This window comes from Lutzomyia longipalpis, chromosome 1, assembly GCF_024334085.1.
Source record: "Lutzomyia longipalpis isolate SR_M1_2022 chromosome 1, ASM2433408v1".
NCBI classification, from domain to species: domain Eukaryota; kingdom Metazoa; phylum Arthropoda; class Insecta; order Diptera; family Psychodidae; genus Lutzomyia; species Lutzomyia longipalpis.
The window spans coordinates 43,532,751-43,555,279 of record NC_074707.1 but is presented as its reverse complement, the minus strand read 5'-3'; the positions used below and the strand labels follow the sequence as shown (position 1 = coordinate 43,555,279).

The window sequence follows — 22,529 nt, the reverse complement described above, 5'->3', positions numbered from 1 at the left end:
TATTTTGCATTTTATCAATAATTGCAAACCCATCAATTTAATTGAACGTTGAATGTTGGTTAATTCCGCAATAAATTTCTCATTATGCACCCATAAAAGATTTTTTTAATGCGGGAATTAAATTAATTAATTAACGAAAAAAAAAAACCAACTAACCTTTATCATATCCGCCATGAGGGAAACTTCCGCTCCGAGAGCCGTAAGGGAAGCATGATCAGCGGAAGTCATGGCTTTCTTCAATTGACGCCCTTGGGAGAAGAAGAGCGCTCTCACAGCTTTTGCCCACGAATGCAGATTCCCCACAAATCCCACCAGTAGCACCGACCCCAAGGCGTAGATTGCAATGAGAATGGCTTCATCGTGCTCCGTGTCGAGATTACTGAGATAGAGAATAAGCAGAGCAGTACCCGTTACTGCAACTGCTATTGCTAGCTCAAAGAGCAAGATGAGTGGCATGCAGCACATTCTTCTCCATCGCCAGTGACTCGATGATGTATGTTTGGGACGAAAGGCGCGAAAGAGACGCGTCGGTAGGGAACCATAGTGGGATTCAATGGCTTCAAAGAGCGACGCTAGCATATGCCCCACGGCTCCTTCGCCATTTGGAGCAGCACTACTTGCTTCGGCAAAGTGAAAGCGCACCGGCATTGCATGGGGGTCACCCTGAGATCCGGGTGGATGACAGAAAGCCACCTGCATGATGAGCCGAAGCCTTCCGATGCGTTTCATTAGTCCATGATGGAATGAATAGGCCCAATTGATGTCGTACCGTCTACTGGCAAACTTTATCGCTAAGTTAGCTACGTAGAAGAGAACAAGTGCACAACCTGCTGCTGATATTCCCCAAACATACGACCACGTGCTGAGACTCACAACGATTCCAAGTAGAAGACAAACATGTAGGCAAACGGTGAAGAGTAGCCAGGGTGCCTTGATGGGTGGTTCAGCCCACTGCCGAGCGAAACTCTTCATTTCATCCCGAAGTTTGGACAACAGGAAACTCTTCCCACTGCCCCATTTTGCATACAGACCCACTGTAATGGGGGTTGTGAGGGTGGGCTCACTGAGGACATCCGCAAGAGCTGAGGAGTACAGCTCATAGCCCAACATTCCCTCAGAATCCTCATTTGTATTCAGAGGTCTAGCGCCAAAAACCTAAAGAAAAATTAAGCTATGTTCAAGTTATTTCCTTAAACGTGCAAAAGGGGCAACTAACCTGCCCTAGAATCGTCTTCTGATGCACCGTATCCAGTCCATAGGGTGTTTCACCTGCCTTGTTGGCCCTATAGAGGAGTTTGCTATTTTTAGGATTACGCAGTAGCGCCTCAACGATAGCCTTTGATCGTGCCCTCATGGCGATATGAAGGCACGTGTCACCCCTCCTATCCACTGCACTAACTTTAGCCTTCTTCTCCAGCAGCATGTGCACAATGTCAAGATGCCGATTCCGGACAGCTCTGAGTAGTGGTGTGTCACCATCTTTTGTGGCCAATTCCACATCCGGATTAGAAGCAAGCAGAAGTTTCACAATTAGCGTATGGCCTTTCTCAACAGCTGTATACAGAGCTGTCTTGCGCTCCTTTCCCTGAATATCAATGTCCACATGTCGCTTGAGGAGCGCCTCAACCACACCTCGATGCCCCCCCTTGACAGCATGAATTAGTGGCGTATCACCAGCACGGTCTTGAATATTCACATAAGCTCCGGCCGCAATTAATGCCGATGCTGTATCCTGCAGCCCCTCCCGGCATGCAATTGACAACGCCGTGAGCCCATCCTTGTCCAATGCATTCACATTGGGACGCTTCTCCAGCAGCAGTGTCACACACTCCTGATGCCCCCCGGCCACGGAGACAAGGAGCGGTGTCCACGAGTACATGCCAGCATTGTCCACATTGGCACCCGCCTTGAGGAGAATGTCCACAATCTCAGCATTACCCTTCCGGCACGCCCAAACAAGTGCCGTCGTCCCATACTTATCGCCCACATTCACTTTGGCACCACGCTGCACCAGCATCTCCACAATCTCCTTGTGCCCCCGCCCAGCTGCCCACAGAAGTGGCCCAAGGTGGTAGTTCCCGTGTGCATGCACATCAGCACCACGCTGCAGCAGGAGAGCCACAACATCCGTGTGTCCCTTGTATGAGCTCCACATTAGGGCAGACCATCCACCCATGTCTCGATGCTCCTGATTTGCATCATGTTCCAGCAGGAGTTGTACTACATCCGCGTGACCTTCCTTTGCGGCACACAGCAGGGGTGTCCAGTTATCAATGTCCTCGGCCTAAACACGAGGGATTCATTTAAAATTCAAACGGAAATTTCGCAGAAGGAGAAGAATTTCTTCTTCCGAAAAGATTCTTTGCTAATCTGAAAGCTTTTAGGAGGGAGTTTTGCATGCAAAAAGCTCCAGAAACTCTAAAATTCTTTAAGGGTTCTTTAAGATCATTTTTCGATCTTGAGGGATATTTAAAGGACACACAGGATCTATTAACTTATATTTAAGAATTTATAATTTCAGATTAAATTAGGAAAATAATAATTTTCAAGAACAGTTTCAAGGAAAGCTCTCTTTAAGCATCAATAAAGTCATTAATGGTCAATTAAAGAGGAAAATTCTGATTATCTCATCAATTTTTTTCCAAATTACTTCAAAATGAGGCGAAAAAAATCCAAAACTGATTAGAACTTTATCTCTACTAGACAGTACTTCATCCATTTTTGTAAATAAAACAAGAGAGGGAGAGAGCAAAAAAAATTGATCACGACTCACTTGAACATCAGCTCCACGTGCAATCAACTCCCGGACGAATGATACCATGCCACGGGTTGCGCACACCATGAGCACGGTCGTCTGATTCTCATCTCGATCATCCACGGGCAGGTGTCGTGTGTCCAGGAGTGTTTTGAGCCCTTGCAAATCATTGGATTCCACATATTGTAGTAGTGTCCTGTATCCAAATGCCCCCATCGACTCGCAACGATTGAGAGTCTGGAAATTGTTAAGAAGAAAACGTAAGAAATAAACCAAATCATAAATCATGGACAAATTATTCCTCTATCAGGGAATCTTCCTCTTATTTCATTCACACCATTAGCTGGTATTTCGTGGAAATTAATTTGACGTATGATTCATAATTTTAGCTTCATTTACCCGACATTGAAACCACAGAGTTGTGGTGCGTAAAGTAGCTTTGGGGAAATAAGATAAATTATTTCCGAGAAAGCTACTGGAAATTTTTCAATAAGACTTTTGCACACTTGCAAAAAAAAAGTATTTAGCAAGTCTTTCTTTTTTTGCCAAAATATTTAAAGCTATAAGTTCAATAGCACGGGTCTTTCCAAGTCTAATTAATTATTAAAAGTAAATTTTATTGAGATGGGCCTTTCCAGTTGATTTCATGAAAAAAAATCAGCTTTCAAGTATATTCATTAAAAGTTAGCAAACTATACTAAAAATTATAAAAAAAGTGACTTGGACAATAAAAAATCCATAAGAAATAAAAGAAATAACATTAATTATTATGAGATTTTACTCCAGGTTTAATTAAAAATAAACTTTCCCAAAATAAAAGTAGGAAGAATTTAGTTTAGAAAAAAAAACTAAATCTAGTTAAGCGCTCTTAATTTGCGACTTAAGACTTAAGAACTTATTAGTTGTTTTTTTTATTATTTATTTTCAATTCTTTTTTAACGTTTTTAGTCCAAATTTTTTTTTGTTTATTTTCTTTTAAAATTTTACGAAAAATTCGCACGATAATTCAACAAAAAGAACTTTTACCGCGTATATTCTAATTTACTGAAAAATAATATTTTGACAACTTTTCACGTTTTATTTAAACTTCTGAATAGAACTATTAAAAATAAGTCAGAAGTACCAGCTACGGCGTTTCCTTAAAGATCAAGGATAAACTCTCCAACTCCAAAAATAAAATAAAACATTTCAAAGAATTGTTACAAAACCATTTAAAAAGAAATTCTCACCAAACCAACTTTACTCAATGAAATAAGATTAGCGAATATTCTTTTTTTGCAAAATAGAGGCTCACTATACAGGTATATAACGACGGTATTATCAACTGCAATTTGGGTTAAATGCGAAAAATAAAAATTTATTATCAATTCCTAACACTACTGTGTGTTTAAATTAGCACATTGCCATGTGTTTGGCATTGTTATAATAAACACTCAAAGGCGAAATTTCTTTTCTCTCTCCCAAAGCAAGGATAGTGTGAAGAGCAAATAATTTTTCGAGGAGGTAAATTTGCGAATAAATCTTAAAATTAAAATTTTTAGTGTTTGAATGAACACACCGCAAAAAAAAACATTTATACTAATTCGATGTTACACGCATTGAAATGTCTCTTTTTCATTGCAATGCCACAATGGGGAATTCCCCCCATATGTAAGGGCCGCCAACACGTGAAACACACCGCAGACATTCCCGCTAATTTACAAGAAAATCATGCAAGAGATAGAGAAGAGGTTGTACAAAAAAGCCAAAAAAATGCACGCATTGTAATAAAATGGTGACTGAGAAACGAGATTTGTCATCATGAGGGGCATTTGCCGCACATTTTCATTCATGACTGCACGCCAAAGAGATGCAGAGAGACTCCTTTTTGGACAATTTCCTCTTCTATTTATAAAACACCTGTAATTTGTGGTTGTTTTTTATGGCAAAAACTCGTTTCATGGCATGGAATTCAAGTGTATATATCAAAAACGGTTTTGAAATTTTGTACACATCTCCAAAGACGAAGTCACCTAATGCACGCACAGTATGCACTGGGTCCGTTAAGGTTCTTCTCTTTTAAAAGAAGTTAAATTAAAGAATATAGTTGTAGCAAGAGCAAAGCCAAAAATCGTTTCAAAGAGCTAATAAGTCAAATTTTCTATTGATTAGATTTACAAAACCATTATTAACCGTTTTTGCATTCAAATTAGCAGTTTTTGGCAATTGGTGCGATTCTAACGTTTGACATTTATCCTTTCTGAATAAGCCTTAGCCATGCAAATTTTACTTAAAAAAAATCTTCCAGTATTAATCAAGATTAATTAGTTAAGAATTAAATGAGAAAGCTTTTAAGCTTTTTGAGCATACTCTGTAAATCCTGCACATTACTTTCACATAACTTTAATAAGCAAGATAAACTCTCAATAAATATTTAAGAAAATCCAAGAAGTCAATGACTTAACCATCTTCAAAAATACTTTAAATAGTTTTCCATTAAAAAGGTTTTCTTGCGCAATTCAGCGTACAATCTCCCAAATTCCATCTTACATCGAGTTCTTCAATGCATGCAACAAGCCTATGTATGTGTCACCCAAGTCTAGAGATCCAATTTTATTGGGAAAATGTCGAGGCTATGTACAAAATGACGTAGTATGACGACATGATGATCAAAATTGTCGTTTTTCTCACATTTTTTGAGTTTTTTCGAGGAGTGTGTGTGACAAAAATATTGATTATGGAAAATAAAGTATCAATAGTAAGTACCTCCCGTCAAGGAGACTCCAAATCACCACAAAATATCACTAAACACCATCACCAAGCGAATTCTTATGTCAATTCTTTTTTTTTAGTGCTGTGAGAAGAGAATTAAAAGCTTTTTTTTACGGAAAATTGATTAGAATTATAGAGAAAAGCTTCAAATAGCAGGTAGATCTTTAAGAAATTACTTTAGATCTCGATGGTCTGAAACGATGCAACTTAAGGCGGGATACATTTAAAATTAATTCCTCAAAAGGTCCAGAAAATTGACGCATTTTCGATATATTTGTGTAGTGTTCTTTAAGCACTAAATAAATTCACTCTCTTAAATAAAAAAGTACGTGTAGAGACTCCAAAAAGGTTACTCAATCACACCTATTTTATTCTAATTTAACTGTCTCAAATGGAATGAAAATTATCACAGATTTTTTCGGCAGTTGTGGCACGGAATTTTTGTTTTCTTAACATAACACAGAGATCACAGAGGTCCTTAAAGATATTTTGCACTTTTCTTTTTCGTTGGAAAATGCATAATTTTATGAAATTATCCCATTTGGGAATTTTATTAGAGGTTGATCAAATTCAATCCAAATGCACGCAGCTATAAAAGTGCAAAAGGTCATTAACCACAATATTTCTTCTCCTTTAATACTTCTTTTTTTTCGTATATATATTTTGCTTGTCCACTTCACTGTGTTCTTCTTCTCCAATGTTATTTTCGATGCTCCTCTTTTTGCAATCACCGCATTATTGATTGGTTTCCATTCCAAATGCACTGAATTCATGCAAGGCGATTTTTTTTAAATTCCCCCAAAAATGCACAAATTTCTTTCTTTTTTTTTGTCTTTAAATAAATAAATTAAATGGCAAACACTTGAGGTAGATATTTATGACTTTTGTAGTTAGTCTTTCTGTGCGATTGAGTGATCACAACAAATTTTTGTCAAATCACAAGACAATTCAAAAAGCAGCCAGGAAGAACCAATTCGATTAATTTCGTCTTGCAATGCTTTGAAGACCACAACCATCACCATTCGCCACAACACAAGGAGCTATTTTTTTTCTTTCTTCGAAGACTAGAACACTTGTCTGTAACCACACGCAAAAGAGAATTGTTCTGCACTTGAATTTAAGCTTTAAAAAAACTCTCCTTTTCACAGGATGCACGGAATTGCACAAACACGGATGATCACTCTTTGCAGAGTTATTTGGAAAAGAGTTTGTTCACGAAAAATTGGACAGAGTGGCAAAGAGTGTGTCTGCAGTGGGACACACAGCACTCGATGGGGCATACAACACTCCGTGTATTATTGCCAATCTTTTCAGCAGCAAGAATCAGATGCGACTGAGGAAACTCACTCAGTCAATCCATGGATTTAACGCGCGATCGCACACGAGATCACCACCAGCAACAGCGGCATGGCTGCCACCCAGTTTGTCTCTTTTGCCAGTGATCCGAGCACGTAGTACTTCTTGTCACCCGGCACTGAGAAATTCCCCGTGAGACGATCTCAGGTGGACTGATTTGCCGTCGACCGATCGTTGCGATTGCGATCGGCCCCAGCTCAATGTTTGTCTTTTCCCCAATTATTATCTGCGTCACACCGGCTATTCGTCGTCATTTTATTTGCATGCATTAAAATCTCAACACGATCATAACATATCCCCACTACAACCTCATTATCCTGAGCCTAAAATATATAATTAAACGATCTCACCCCTAAGACGAATTTCTTTGAAAAAACAAGTCTACAAGAAGAATTCTTCAGCCAATCAATATTATTTCTCAAGAGATCCTTTGTTAGTCAAATGACGCTGTTGTGATTTCACTACAAGAATTCCAACTTTTGTGGAATAATTTAATATTGCAACATATTGCAATATATTTTTCCTCAATATATTCAATCATTTGATAAAGCTACTTTATTTCTGCAAGAAACTCCCTGATTTATGACATTTTTATTGCGACTCGATGTGATCGTTTGAATTGCTCTTTCAACTATATAATACGAGGCTCGTTTCCCGCATTTGCAGATAGTTCCAAATCAATAAGGAGCATAAAAAGCTTTACCAGAAAGGTCATCTTTAATTCTGCGGTTGTGAGGACACTAAACTATCGCATCATATTGTCAACTTATCTGTCAGCAAAAATGTAAATTTTTTCTTGCAGAATTTATCCAAATTTATTGCCATGCCCGTAAAAATGATTAGAAAACTTCAAAACCAGAATTCCTCAAACACCTGCGTGGCGCTCAAGAATCTCCGTTGTACCATTTTATCAACTAAAAATCCACATTGAGGACGACGATGTGGGCAAAAAAAATCAAAGAAACCAAGAACATCAGCATATTCCATGACGCAACATTTTGTGGTGTAAAGTTTATGAATTGACTGCGTGGAATTGAACTTATATTTCTTTGAACGTAATTGATGTGAGCTTTTTTTATACCTACATACATAATTCTTCACAGCAACGTGTTATGACGTTTTGAGAATTTTTAAAACAGCAGCGCAGAAAAAAGTTTCTGTGTGATAAAAAATAAATAATAAATGACCTTTGGGGGGATTCAACGACCATATGATGTGGTGCCAAAAGAAATATACAAAATTGTAAGATTACAATCTCTGTGATACTTCGCAGTGAACGGAAGTGGGGCGTACTGTCCAGGAACGCAGACGAAAAGGGGCGTAGAACTTAGCGGAGTGCTCGGGATATGTTGAGATAATAATTTGTTTTATGAGAAATCTTCTGAAATTGCGTTAAATTCTTGCATCGTTCTTTTATTCAAAACGACGACCTAAATTCCCTTTTACCGACATAAATAAATTTTTGGGGACTTAATATTTTTAGAACTACTAATTTGAAGCATGAACTAACTGAATATTGTTACTTTTAGTTACCGAACAGAAAGACGTAATTGTGGTCTGTCTAAACATCCAACGCAAGGGCCGAATTGACAAACAGTAGAGTAATGCTCCACAATTAAAGTTTAACATTTTTCAAAGTTTTGAGATTTATAAAACTTTTTAAAAACAATAATAACAAATCATTTTAAATTAAAAAAAAAACATGTAAAAAACCGCGAAGCTTCAGGAAACAAATTTTTTCCTTAAAATTCAGTGATTTAAATAGGTTAATAAATATGTACATAAAAATTAATTAAACAATAAAACTACCTGTCATGTAAATCACAGAAAAAAGTCCCGAATTTTAGAGGTAAACAACTTTATGAATGAATGAAAATGTTTAATGGAAAGAATCTGCTTAATTTTAAGGATTTTTTTTAAACTCAGGATTGTTCATTCAGTTTTTTTTAAGACATTGGATTTTTCTTTAAGATTCGATTGTCAAAAAAAAAGAGAAATTACGTATAATAATTTTAAAAATTTTATTTATTTTTTAAATTTTCTTGCAGTGCCTAAAAACAACACACGACCTTCCCTACTCCATCTTAAAGTGTTTGACTTATTAAAATAAGCAACAGTCTTGTAAGCTTTTTCGTGACATTTCCTTCTTGTTTTTCTTAATCTTAATTCATACAGGTGGTGAGAAAAAATTGTCATTTAATTTGTCACAAAATGTCGTTGACGTCGTCTAATAAAGTATTTTTTTTTTACTCCATGTCATTGGCGCCAATAAGAAAACCGCAATTAAAGCATCAAATAAGGTGTGATTTAATACCCATTTCGGAATCTGTGCGCATTTTGATATCATTTCAGGTCATTCTCTCTCATTATGCGCACTCAAAGCAGCGAGATTCGCAACACTAAAAAAATGATGTGCGAGAGAAAGCTCCGATCATGATCACAAAATCAACGTATCTTTGTATTGAATAATATTGCCAAAAAACACGATATTTACAAATTATTATCATGTCTTTTTTGGGGTTTCCCTCCGGTATTTTATCGAAAAAAAATCTTCATCGCAAATTGTAGTAAATAAAGCATGAGACAGATGTTTAGCCAAAAAAAAGAAGATATGCAAAATCTGAGTCATAAATAATGTTATTAAGCTGTGGAAATTCACTCTGGGAAATACAACATTGAATGATATGTATTTATATCTATGTAGCTAAAATGTGTGCACAGCAAAAAGCTCACAAACACGCACATCAATTAATTTTTCATACCAGCAGCATAGATTTATTTATGAGATTCTGCATTAATTACACGCGAAAACCTGAAATTTATACCGCATATTCATTGATATTTAACCTGGGACGTCAGTTTGGAACGTGGATGGTGATCTTTTTTTTGCCAATCTCCACACCTCAAATTTTCCGTATATTATCAAAAATTCCCACATTTTTTGCATCTTCGTAACGAAATTATTCCTCCCACCTTTGGTCAAAGTTTTTTTTTGGCCAATTTCTCCGCATACATAGACCCACCAATGAGAAGATATTTTGTCAGGTATAAGGTATTTTTTAGTGGTTAAAGCAGCTACAGCATATTGAAAAAGAGTCAGTTATGTGAGTTTTGCACACCAGAGAAGAAAGGTAAAAAGAGGAGACAAACACAGCCATCATCTGCGCTTGAGATGAAGCAGTGAAGAAATGGCGCCAAGTCATCTTCTTTCTCCACAACCTCCTGCACCACCAATCCGCATCAGCGGAGCCATCAAGATAAAAAAAAGAAAAAGCGCAACAAACATGTCAGTTTTGCGAAAAAGTGGCGCAAAATACCGTGCTGGTATGTGAGTGTCTCCGTAGTCCAAAACTGAAACGTTTGTGTGGCGAATGTTCGTGATCCGTGCCAGTGACAATGAGACTGGGTATCTGGAAGCTGGAGATACTGTGCCGTCCGAGGCGTACATTGAAAAATGAACCACCCGTTGACGGTGTAGGGCTCACTGGGCGACTACCCTCCATCTCCACGGACCCCTGAGAGGCACGTCGTCCCATAAAGAGAGGGCGAAGATTCAGCATTGGACGCAAAAGTTGAGTTGATTCTGTGATTTTCTGTTCTGTTTCATCACCTCCGGCACGATCATTTTCATCACCATCACCACCACCCTCACCACGATCACTACCGTGATCACTTCCTTGGCTACCGTCACCGCCATTGCCATGCAGACCCCGTACAAGGGCCGCTATACTCTCATACTCACTTGAACTCATTCTTCACGTAATCTTTTGCTCTACAGAGAAATAATTTTACACAAAATTTGTGTATTGTACATAAATCAGTGATCAGTGTGTGAAAGCCTTTTGCCCCCAACAACATCAAAGTTCAATTTACTACATCAATATACTATACATAATATTATACGCTCTAAAATATATAACTAAAATAGTCACTCTCCCCTTTCAGTGTGTTGCCAAAAAAAAATCAATAAATTGGCTGAATTTATGAGACCACATAATGAGGCGCACGTGCTTCTTTTTATAGCATAATGCACCTCAGAGAAATTCCTTGAGTGTTGCAAAAAAAAAAAGTTTGTGAGAAAAACCATGTTGAGCGAATTTTTTCTTTTAATAATGTGCTGAAAGATAAATATAAAATATTCCTTCGTCTTACGCACGCTTCTTTGCTACCTATATAATCGTTAAATCAGCAGTGTGCAAAGTGCAATAACTTCGATTATAGTCTGACGACAGATTTTGTGTGCACTGGTAGTAATGGTTTTGTTCGCAATGTTTACCAGAGGATTTTCTTACAAAGATATTGGGGATAAAAATAAAGTTAAGATAAAAGAAATTCGTATCTTTTACACAGAAGATTTTTCTCAGTAAAAACGCGTCTTTAGCTTTTCATCAATTTATTAAAAAGTTGTATAAAATTTTTACAAAAAAAAAAACAAATATGAAAGGTGATAAACGTGTATTAAAATACCAGCTAATACAGATCAAGTCAGGTATGTTAAAAATTCAAGATTATTGCGGAAAAGACTCCAAGAAAATTCAAGCAAATTATTTCTATTGCTTGTTCTTATGCTTAACGAAAACATAAAAAAAATTCTACATTGAAGAGACATTTTTTTTATGGAAATCTCGATTAAAATATTTAAACGATTGCATCAAGATAATTCTGAAACTAATGAATTAAAAGTTCTTGCGCTTATTTGTTCTAAAATATTTTTTTTTTACTACAGCAGCGTGTCATTTTACGATGACAAAACAATAATAAATGTAATTCTATCGTCAAAAATGTTACGATTTACGTGCTGTTGTGTACAAAGAGAATCAAGAAGATCTTTTAAATGAAAATCAACAAAGAATTTCTTTGTTAATCAAACTCTTCGTCTAATCTAAAAATATCTTTATTTATTATTTTCTACACAAAGATAATTTTATACTTTAAAATCATCAGAATCTTTGGAAGATTTCTAGATAAGATTTGAGATTAAAATCACAAATTTACATGAAATTGATACTTAAGTAATTTTCCTTAAGTATTAAGTATTTTTCCTAAAAGCCAAGGTAAAAGTTGAATGAAATTATACATAATAAGAATATTTATATTAAATAACTTTGTAACGGAATCCACCCTCACATGCAAGAGCTTTAAGATGACATAACAATAAATAAAAATATATATGGTACAAATTGATATTCTACATGCAATAAAGTTCTATTGATAGCACATATCGAAGGCAAAATGATTTGGAAAAATCAATCGATTTCTTATCAAAATGTAAACCAAAGTTTAACAAAATTTCTTACTAAAACACAGCACAAATTAATCCAATTTACCTGATCAAGCGATATTCTAAATCCCTTCAGCATGATTACAAGATAAACTTTTCCTTATTAAAAATTTAAAATCGAAGAGAGAAACTTTCACAACACCCACCGCGAGTTTTGTATTGAAACTGAACCACAGAACGGTTTGAGAATGAATTTATGTAGTCGGAAGTATGTTTGCAAAATTATTTTTTGTCCTTTAACATTTGCAATTCTTTCTCTCTTAGCGACAACCGTGTGTGTTGGTTCAATTGGTTGAAAGTGGAAGGTGGCTGCAAATTCACATTATCTAATTCTTGTAAACGCGCGATTATCTTTTAGCAAATATATAGAAGAAAATTAGATACCACGGGTGCAATTAAAAGCCCCAACTGTATTTAATCTTTGCAGAAACAATAAAGAAACACCACTTTCATGACGACAGACGAGATAAAAGACATTTTTTCCCCTCAAATAGAAGTCTGACAAAGCACCGCTCATGAAAATTCTCGTCCAAAAAAAAAAACAAGTAAATTTTCAGTAAACTACGAAAATGGGAAGATCGCGACTGAAGAAGCACACACAAGTGGGCACAGTATTTAACATTATTATGTATAAAATAACCATCGCACGCTTTTAAATTAACAATATCTCTCTATTACTTCTTCCTAATATCACATGTTGTTCAAATACACTGCTCATCTAAATTGGCGTGTATAAAGTGATTAAACAATTATTGTAATCTTAAAATGTGTGATAAAAATCGCAATGTAGTGATCACACACTTGGTGTAGCCAATTAGGGGGAGTATCACGATTGTGAGCACTTGAGTCTCGTTTTTTCCTTCCTTCTCTAATATTTCTGAGAACGCATTTTGCGCGCGAAAAAAAACGGGGCACAATGCCGAATGGGAAAAGCGCGAAAGGAAAAGTGGCGGAAAAGTTGCAAAAGATAGAACCCACACGAAGTTCAAAAAATTGCAACAACAATGCACGGAACGAGGCACTTTGTGAGGGGGGAAAATGCCATCACTATATAGGCCCCCACGAGGAAGAGACTTCCATGCAATTGGAATGGATGTTGGTGACTGAAGGCGACTCTTCCATAAGTAAAGTTGCAAACTTGTAGATTTTCTCTGGGGAAGTCGACAAAGCGTCATCATACACATTTGAGTGTCTCTCGTCAGCTTTTATCTCCACATTATATGTAGTACCATTATCTGTCATGCTCTCCTTCTCTCGCACTTTAACACAATACACAATAATCGCGTACATCAACACCGTATTCTCACCCCCGCGTACCACATTTCCCCCGTGGAGTGGGGGCGGGGGACGGACATAAAGACAATGCAATGATAAAGAGCGCCCCATGTTCCATTTCAAATTAAAAATGAAAAGTAACGATACTCTTTGTAGAAATTGCAATTAGTTTATGTATTTGCAATATATGTAATGTATATTGTATTGCCTTGCCTTTTTAGCCTCATTCTCAATTTCCATTGAGAACTAGAACAGTCACTCACGTTAGAATCTTTTTCTATATATCTCTTCCTTTTTGTTGTGCACAAACAGAAGCAAAAGACAATATTTGCTTTCTATCTTCCCACAGCACTTCTCTTTTTTCTTTATTCATAATACAGGGTTCTTCGGCAGAATTGCTGAAAATTTTTCTTTAGATAAATTAATTGGCAAAATATATTTTATTGTTTGGTGATCAATTAAAAGCTGAAAAGGTGTTTGTAAAATTCTACATAATTTAGAGCATAGAATTATATTTTGCAGATCAATATTCTTCAATTTTTTAAGTCTTTCCGGAACGCGAAAGATGATCATGATGTTTTGAAGAATATTATATACTTCATCAGGTCTAAATAGATCAAATACAATAAAAAACAAGTTCCTTCTTTTGTTTACAAAATTCTAAAATTATTGATAAATGGCTTACAATGAACTGCCATTTTCATCTAATTTTATCAATTCATTTCATTTCAATTCCATCTAAAACAAACAGTTTTGTGGAACACCCTGTAATCTTTCCGCAACATAAATTTATTGCGAAACCACGTCACTATTTATTTACGTATTAAAAGTCAAATGGGAATTTAATTGACAAGAGTTGTCTGAACTGAATATCTCCATCAATTAGCACTCAATTTTTGTGCAACATATGTCAAGCAATTGTAGTGGAAACAATTTGATGAATTTTTCAGTGATTCATTTGCATGCCAATCGATGCAATAATAAATTCCCTTTTGTATGGTGCGCGTGCTAAAATATTGTTCATACTGCTGAAATGACATTGTTGCAAATTAACGATTTAAGGAAATAACAACTGGCGCATTTTGATGATTGTGGCTTTTCAAATGAGCGTAGTTAATAAAATTAAATTGTAGATTATGGATAAAATGTAAATTCATTATTCACAGCAAAATATTCTTTGGTTCTCTGATACATGAATAAAGACTTAATTATACCGACAATGCCGAATCCTTCAATGCAAATTTTCTAAAAATTTTCCTCTTTAATTTTATCTAAAGATTCAAAGTTCCTTCTTTCTTCGTGACATTGAGGAAAGTTAAAAAAATTTCCTTGTTAAAAAATATCTCAAATTTCACTGGAGTTGCTTCTTTGTCATAAGAAAGGTTTAGAATTTCCCTTAGAATAAATTGAAAACTCCAAACACTTTTATTAAAAATAATTGCTTTAAAACAATTTTCTAGAGAAGACGACCTAAAATTAACCTTATTCCGTTAAAGTCTGTAAATATCTATATTTCCACACTCAACTCAATTAAATATTCATTAAAATTCTACGACATCACTTGAAAATGAATCAACTCCGAGAAAGACTTCACTTTCATGTTGGAGAAAACAGAAAAAATAAATGAAACATGTGGCAATCAAACTAGAATTATTTTATTATATAGAAGTTAATGAAACTATTTCTGCGGGTTCTCTTTGCACTCCTAGTTTTATATAGATACATAGTAATGTATGTATGTATAAATTGTTAATTAAAATGTGTGTATGTCATAATTTGAGCTTGGAGATTTTCACATCAGCTCTACAGAGGTTCTAATTTGCTGTAACAAAACGAATTTGTAGATTTTTACTGAAATATCCCAATGAAACTAATCCAATTTGGTTATACAACATATCACGTTATTTAGTTTTAATCTGTATTGGTTTTAAAAAGAAAATTAATGGAAAAATAAAAGTGAATAAATAAACAACAGATCAATATTTAATAAAAACTTGTTATTAAAGTAATTTTCCCGATTTCTAAACTTTTTTTTTCTAGTTTCTCCCTTTGCCCATCAATAAAATGGTGGTGCCTCCAGAGAGTCATGCATAAAAGCTTGTGAAGAGACTTTAGCCTCAATTCACAATCATCCAGTAAACATTTATTGACGCTTTGTAATGAAAATCGTTATATAATTTTTCCTATCTATCTCATCTTTTTCCTCACTCGCTCTCCATCACTCTATCAGTCATTTTTTTTTGCAAAAAAAAGAGAAATAATTGGGCGATAATCACACTAATTATATTGGGAGTCACTCAAGAGCTCTCCACGCTAATATCTCCATCGCTTTAAACCACCCGATCAACATTACCTCACATATTTATAGCAACAAGGAAGAATTATCACCATACAAGGTTTCTCTGTCAAATTTGTGATAAAATTTAATATATAGATCGAGGAGACGATTTTCTATAAATAGCTCATAGAAAATCTTTTCATTTGATTGATAAGATCAAGAATAAGATCTTCCTAAGATTTTTTTGAAAGGTAATTTCCTTTCAATGATTTTTAGTTTTATTTTATAGAAGGTAAATAAATTCATATTGATTTCAAATTTTATTTGATGAAAATGTGGGTGGAGTTTAAGTTCATTGACCAAAAAAATTGTTTCTAAAATATCTTGCTTAAAATCAAATAAATAAGAAGAATTAAAAGCTCCTTTTTTATTGGTTAAAAAATTCAATTAAAATGTTTATTGGTTAATCCTCGTCGAGCTTTTCCTTTTTACCCGTAAAAGCTTTAAAGCAATAGTTGATTTAAATAAAATAATAGTTTTTTCTTCTTTCAATGATTTACAGGTAATTTAATTTTATTTTTATATAAACACCAATTAAAAATTATTATGTAAATTTTCTTTTCAACTTAAATATTTTTCCCCTGTTTGAGTAGTTAAAACAAATGACGTACAATGCCGTTTACTTTCTTTGTGAGACACCTTAAATTCGCAAACAAATAAGATGAAAAAAATTCCACTGTTTTCTCATGAAAATATTCAACAAAAAGACACGTCGTTTAGAGATAAACTAAATGCTCCAACTTTTCTTCATCGCAGTGTACAAAATAGATTAGAGTTTGTCATTGAAAGTGCGCGAGTTATTGGAAGAGTAACATAAATAGTAGGTTTATATGTATTTTTGCCAGGAAGACACATATATATGCGATAAATTACCTGTGCTGAATGTGATTTCTTATTCCGTCGAAAGCCCCCCAAGTAGGAGGAAAATGTACTACCGTAGAAATTTCCCTCTTCACGGCTTGTGGATTGATTTGCTGGCGGATTAAGTGGTGACAATTCCGAAACAGTTCTCACCACAGGTCGTCTCTTTTCGCATTTTTCCAGTAAATTTGCACGAAAACTCATTGTCAAGTGTGGGAAGGGGTTAAAAAGTGTGCCAAATTGTTATGCAAAAAAAAACTCGGTGCTGTTCAAACACTCGCGATATGCTAGGAAGGTCCACAAAGTGGCGGGAAAAGTGTGTTGGTACAAAGAGGCACAACTTGTGGGTAAGAAGTGATATTTTTCTTTACGAGGAAATAAACGAGAAGCACAGAATTTGTCACCGAATCACGAATCAATCATGCCACAGCAATAGAACGGCACGAATAAAAAAAAATGCTGGTAATTTATGCCAATTGATTGCTCAATGTGAACGAGATGGATGAGTTTTGTCTCACTCATTTGGTATTTTTCCTTTCTTTCGGCCACAAAATGCCCCCAAACTCCGGTGGAGACTGTCGTCCGCATCCGATAGATGAGATGTCGAACGGAGCCACCTCACCTCAGTCACATCCAGACACCACAGCTGATAGCTTCACATTGACTCAACCACGTACTCTTAGCTACACAACCCTGCTTTTAGCTCCCCCGTATGTGCCTCTGACCGTGACCCAAAGACATCCAACTGTGTGATACTAATTCCTCTTCGTTGTAAATGTATAACTTGAGTGCGCGCGGTCAAGTTCCCGCATCCTCTCCCCTGGGTATCCCACAAATCACTGATGCACTCTCAAATCGTAAAAATAATCGCAATTTGCGATAGAATGTGACGGAAAGTGATAAATCATTATCTATAGAGACCAACACACGCAATCACAATTTCTCCCCATACCACACACAATTCCCCGCATATTGCACTTACACATAGAAATATATCCATAATGCTGCCCAAAAATTTATATTTTCTCCTCCCTGTCACAGCATCCAAATGATAAATGAGCTAACAGCTAAAGAAAAGCTCCTCAAAATAAGATTTTTTTCCCAACAGGAAATAAAAATTCTTTCAGCCAAGAATTTTTATTAAAATCCATAAAAAGAGACAAAAATAGCAAAAGCAATATCCTGCGTCTTATCTTGTGGGTAGGTATACAAAAGTAAATTTCTATAAAAGATTTACGCAATGCAGACGATTGTCAGCAATATACAATTTTATACTATAAGGTGGAAATTTTTCCACCCTCATCAGCCACGAGGGATCGTATAAAAAAATAATCACATTTTATTGTCATCACAGCAATAAGCCACTCGTGATAACATGTGGAATGGAAAATGTATCTTGAAGTTATCACAAAACCATCGTGAATCAGCATTGATGGCAAACAGCCGGGGGTCAATAGCATAAACTTTGCAAATTGAAGGAGTTTATTCATTTTTGATATAAGTTTCGAACGATTTCCAAAATAATTTTTAAAAAATCAAAAAAATTTCAAAAAGTTTAATTGATTGGGATTTGCTAATCAAAATTAAGGGTGGCGGTAGGTCAATCAGTTAACGCTCCGATTTGATCATACCCAATATCGCTACGAAGCGGGTTCGATTCCCTGCTGGGTAGATTTTCTACCTTTCCTTGGCCAAGCGTTTCCTAATACCGGTTTCCTTCCCATTCCTCTCTTTCGCACAAAATAATGTGTGCACAGAGAAGTGCACACACACAAAAAATAAAATCGCACAAAAAACAATCACACAAAATCAAAGTGAGTTCAATAGAACTTCACTCCACACAAAAACTGCGGGCGATATTGAATAAAAAGCCCCATAAAATCCTAACCCTTTACCTTTTTAATCAAAATTATAAAATAATTTATTTAAATCAATTTTTGTGATTTTTTTTAAACCTAGCTGATAATGATTCTTCATTTTGGTCTTTAAATATTCGATAAGATCTGCAGCATAGCCAAAAAAAATAACACTTATTTGATTCTTGTTGGATTCATTTTACATTCCAATTTGAAAAATTAACTGCTTGGAAAAGAAATCCAATAAGAGTCTAACTGAACTTTTTTTAACTGAATTTTTATTGTTAAACGTTCTGACTTTGTTCTTAATCTTTCAGAACTAAAGTTAAGAACATTGTGAAAGCTGAATATTTTTTTGCGTTAAAATTGTTGCAGAAGACAGCAAAAAAATAATCAAAACGTCGCTGGAATGCACGAAAAGTGTGCTCTCAAGCTTTTTATCTGCTATATTGATCTAATAAAACTTAAAATCTTTATTAGGTTCATTTAGTTGTAATCTAGGGTACCTAAATGCCACAATTTTATAAAATAAAATAAAATAATAAATAAATAAGTTAGGCCAACTTACGTAAATAAGACAACTATATTAAATAAAGTATTAAACAGTTTATTATAAAAATCTTAATATTTAGTTTTTTTTTCACCATTCAAAATTCTTTTCAAATAACTTAACCCTGTCAGGTCCATTGGGTCATACGCTAACCCAAAGGCTCGATTTTGAAAATGTTTTATTTTATATAGTTATTTTATGAATATTGACTCCAAATTAATACAGGACTATGTCTTTACAATCCCAGATTATTTTATGACCACAAAAGGACATCCCTAAGGACTCACAGTATCAAGAAGAACGAAAAACCGAAAATTTTTTAGTTGGTTTTTTTTTGGTAAAAATGCATTATTTGAGCTTAAAGAAACCCATATTTATTTTTAGTTCAATCAGCTCGCTTGATCACGGACTCGAAAGGGTTAATACCAGAAAAAACATCTTGCACAGAAAAATGTGCATAATTTTCATAATTTTTAGTCTTTTTCTAGTTCTAAAAAAAACCTACAGTTTTTCACAAAAACTTCAATGCTAATCACCCCTTGGCAATTCTTTTGTAGTTTTGAGAATTTATTCATTTTAGATTTCCGCACAGAAGAAAAACAAATACTCACGAGTGATGCTTTGTTTAGCAAAATTCCCAGAATTCTTGCACACAGATTTAGTGGGAAATTAATTAAAAGAAAAATACCTTGACTTGCATTCGACGCAAAAATCCAAAGAATTTTCTTAACACGCTTATAAAAAAACAGGTGATTCTGCCAAGATGTTCCCTGCCCCAATTCCCACACTGATACGCTGCATGTTAGAATTTTATTTTTTTTTATCATTTTATGCCAAAAACGCAAATTTTGTCATTCTGATTGGAAGTTTTTTTCTTGTTTGAAATGAATTTCGCATGTGAATATCTTATTTTAAGAGGTGCGCGGCATATGTCAGAAGATCAGCGTTATGTGAATGTTAATGAATATTCCACGAGGAAATTTCCAAAATTAGCCTCTAACTGCCATGCTTGAATGCTTGATTAATCAATAAAGATGTTTTGAATAGTTAATGAGGGTAATTCAATTAGGAAAATCAGAGAGTATATTCTCCAAGAGAGATTTCTAATAATTGTTTTAAAGCTTTTCCAATGAGTTTGTATTTTTTATGGGAGTGGTAACATGATGAGTGAAACGTGCTGAAAAGAATTAGCGCGATTCTTGGAAATTTCATGACCGGCAAACAGGTTAAAGTGGTTTTCCTCAATAAGATTTTGCAACACATTTTTGCGTTCATTGCCAAGGAAATTCTCTCGTTCACTGTTCAACCTTGGCTGGCTGACGAATCAGAGTAAAATCTGCTCAGTAAACATTCTCTGAGCTAATCCACGTGTTTCCTTGGGCAAAAAAATGCTGTTTTTGCATAAAATAAAATAATACAAAATTGCCAACAATGCTCAATGATGGCTCAAAAGGCAAATATTTGAAAAAGTAGCCCAACTTTTTGCCCCAAGATACTTCCGGACCTCACAGTCGGAGGTTTTTTTTTCTTATTAGCAAACAGCCCGTGTTGAATAGCCTAAAAAAATTTCCACACTTCGAGGAGAGTGACCAAAGAATTGTGTTTATACGAATATTGCCTCTATTAATAGATTCTGGCTGTACAAATAAATTTGATAAGAAAAATAATAACTTGAGAATGTTGAGAATGAGAATAAAATTTATAGAGAAAAAAAATCTTTTATCATCTCACAAAAGAGCTTACTCACCCTTTCCTCCTGTCGCTGAGTGTCGCGGAATTTTCACTGAATTCCACGGAAAATCCTCGAGAAAACACCACAAATCACTGTGGCAGCTTTTCATTTAATTTTCCTTTTGGCAAATAATCAAATTTATTCCATTTTCCTTCCTCGCAGTGCTCGAAGACGGTGGAGGGCAAAAAATGAAAGTGAAGAAAATTGATGTCTCCAATTGACCTTTTTTCATTCAACCTTTTCCCACCAATTTCCACCTCACTTTATCAGTTTTTCACACAAACTTGATGCACGACTAATTGATGAATCCGTGGAGACTATCAAGAAGTGCAATTAAGTACATTTTCACGGGGAAAAATGCAGAAAAACACAAGTACACAAGTTAATAAAAAGTTATAAAGAAAACCTCGCAAACCTGTCAAAGTGACATCGCGAAGTGCGTATCGTGAACCCAAATAAACCGCGAATCAATAAATGCGGAATGATAGTGTGTCCCACATAATGCGAAGAGAAATTAAATTTTTTGATAAAAAATCTAAAAAATAAACTTTTTAATTTTTTTTGCTTCGGATTTTAATGTTTTTGCTGATTTATTAATATCTTCTAAGCCGCGAGCTCTAACCTTTTTTAAAGCTCTAAAAAGAGAAACAAATGGCGGTATTCTAAGATAAATATAAAGATCAAAATAAAGAAAAAAACCAAGATTTGGTATTCTACTTTAAAATTCCAAGAAATTTTCAGGATAATCTTGGAAATTCAAAATATTTCAAGATTTGGTATTCTAAGATAGAGATTTACGGTCGAACCATAACCTAAAAATCTTGTTTCTTCATACAACTTCCAAGACTTTTAGTATTCTGAGATACGAATCAAAATCAAAATAAAGATTTACAAAATGAGTTGTCAAAAGAGACTTGGATAAAAATATTCCAAGATTCTGTATTCTACGATAGAGATTTACGGTCTTATTATAACGTAAAATGTCTTGGATTTATGTGAAATTCCAAGACGGTTTTGGGGTCCTTTGAAAAATTGGTTTTTAAATGAGGTAAAGGCAATGTAAATTCAGTATGGGAGATATGAAAACTCTTGTACAAATATGGGATGCAGATGCAAAATGACGGGTTTTTGCCGGAATTGTGTTCACTCCATCTTGCTAATGATAGAGTGACCTCCGGGTTGTACCAGGATTGTCAAATCTTGGACAAATACGTGATGTTGGTGCAAAATTTTTTGTTTTTCACTGGAATTGTGGTCACTTCTCCTTTGTAATGGTGGAGTGACCTCCGGATTGGGGATCTCATCCCAGGATTGTCACATCCTGAACAATCCTGGGATGCTGGTGCAAAATTCTGGGTTTTTCGACGGAATTGTGGTCACTTCCTATTAGTAATGTTGGAGTGACCACTACTCTGCCGAAAAAACCACAATTTTGCACCAGCATTCCCTAATTGTCCAGGGCTTGATAGTTCTGGGATGAAATCCCTAGTCCGGAGGTCACTTTATCATTACCAATGAGAAGTGACCACAATTCCGGCGAAAAACAAACATTTTTGCACCAGCAACCCAGGATTGTCCAGGATGTGACAATCCGGGGATGAGATGCCCAATCCGGAGATCACTTTATCATTACCAATGAGAAGTGACCACTAATCCTGGAAAAAAATTAAAAAATTGCCCCAGAATCCCAGGATTGTCCAGGATATGACAATCCTGGGATGAGATCCTTCCTTAATCCGGAGGTCACTCCATCAATAGCAAGAAGAAGTGACTA

General features: G+C 35.2%; 1 protein-coding gene across 5 annotated transcripts in view; it reads right to left on the bottom strand.

The window, feature by feature from the left end:
• LOC129787504 (kinase D-interacting substrate of 220 kDa) overlaps positions 1–21,188 on the bottom strand; it is a 28,898-nt gene extending 7,710 nt beyond the window's left edge. Inside the window, exons 1-5 of one of the 5 annotated variants that reach the window (XM_055823166.1) lie at positions 20,771–21,188; positions 5,683–10,634; positions 2,774–2,992; positions 1,217–2,284; positions 157–1,155 (exon numbers count right to left, since the gene is read on the bottom strand). In XM_055823166.1, coding sequence (XP_055679141.1) covers positions 157–1,155; positions 1,217–2,284; positions 2,774–2,992; positions 5,683–5,769 — 2,373 coding nt within the window. In that variant the 5' untranslated portion in view covers positions 5,770–10,634; positions 20,771–21,188. Of the gene's footprint in view, positions 1–156; positions 1,156–1,216; positions 2,285–2,773; positions 2,993–5,682; positions 10,635–12,189 lie in introns of all 5 variants that reach the window. The other 4 variants (XM_055823164.1, XM_055823167.1, XM_055823165.1 and 1 more) reach the window with 4 other exon arrangements.
• Positions 21,189–22,529: the final 1,341 nt, after the last annotated feature.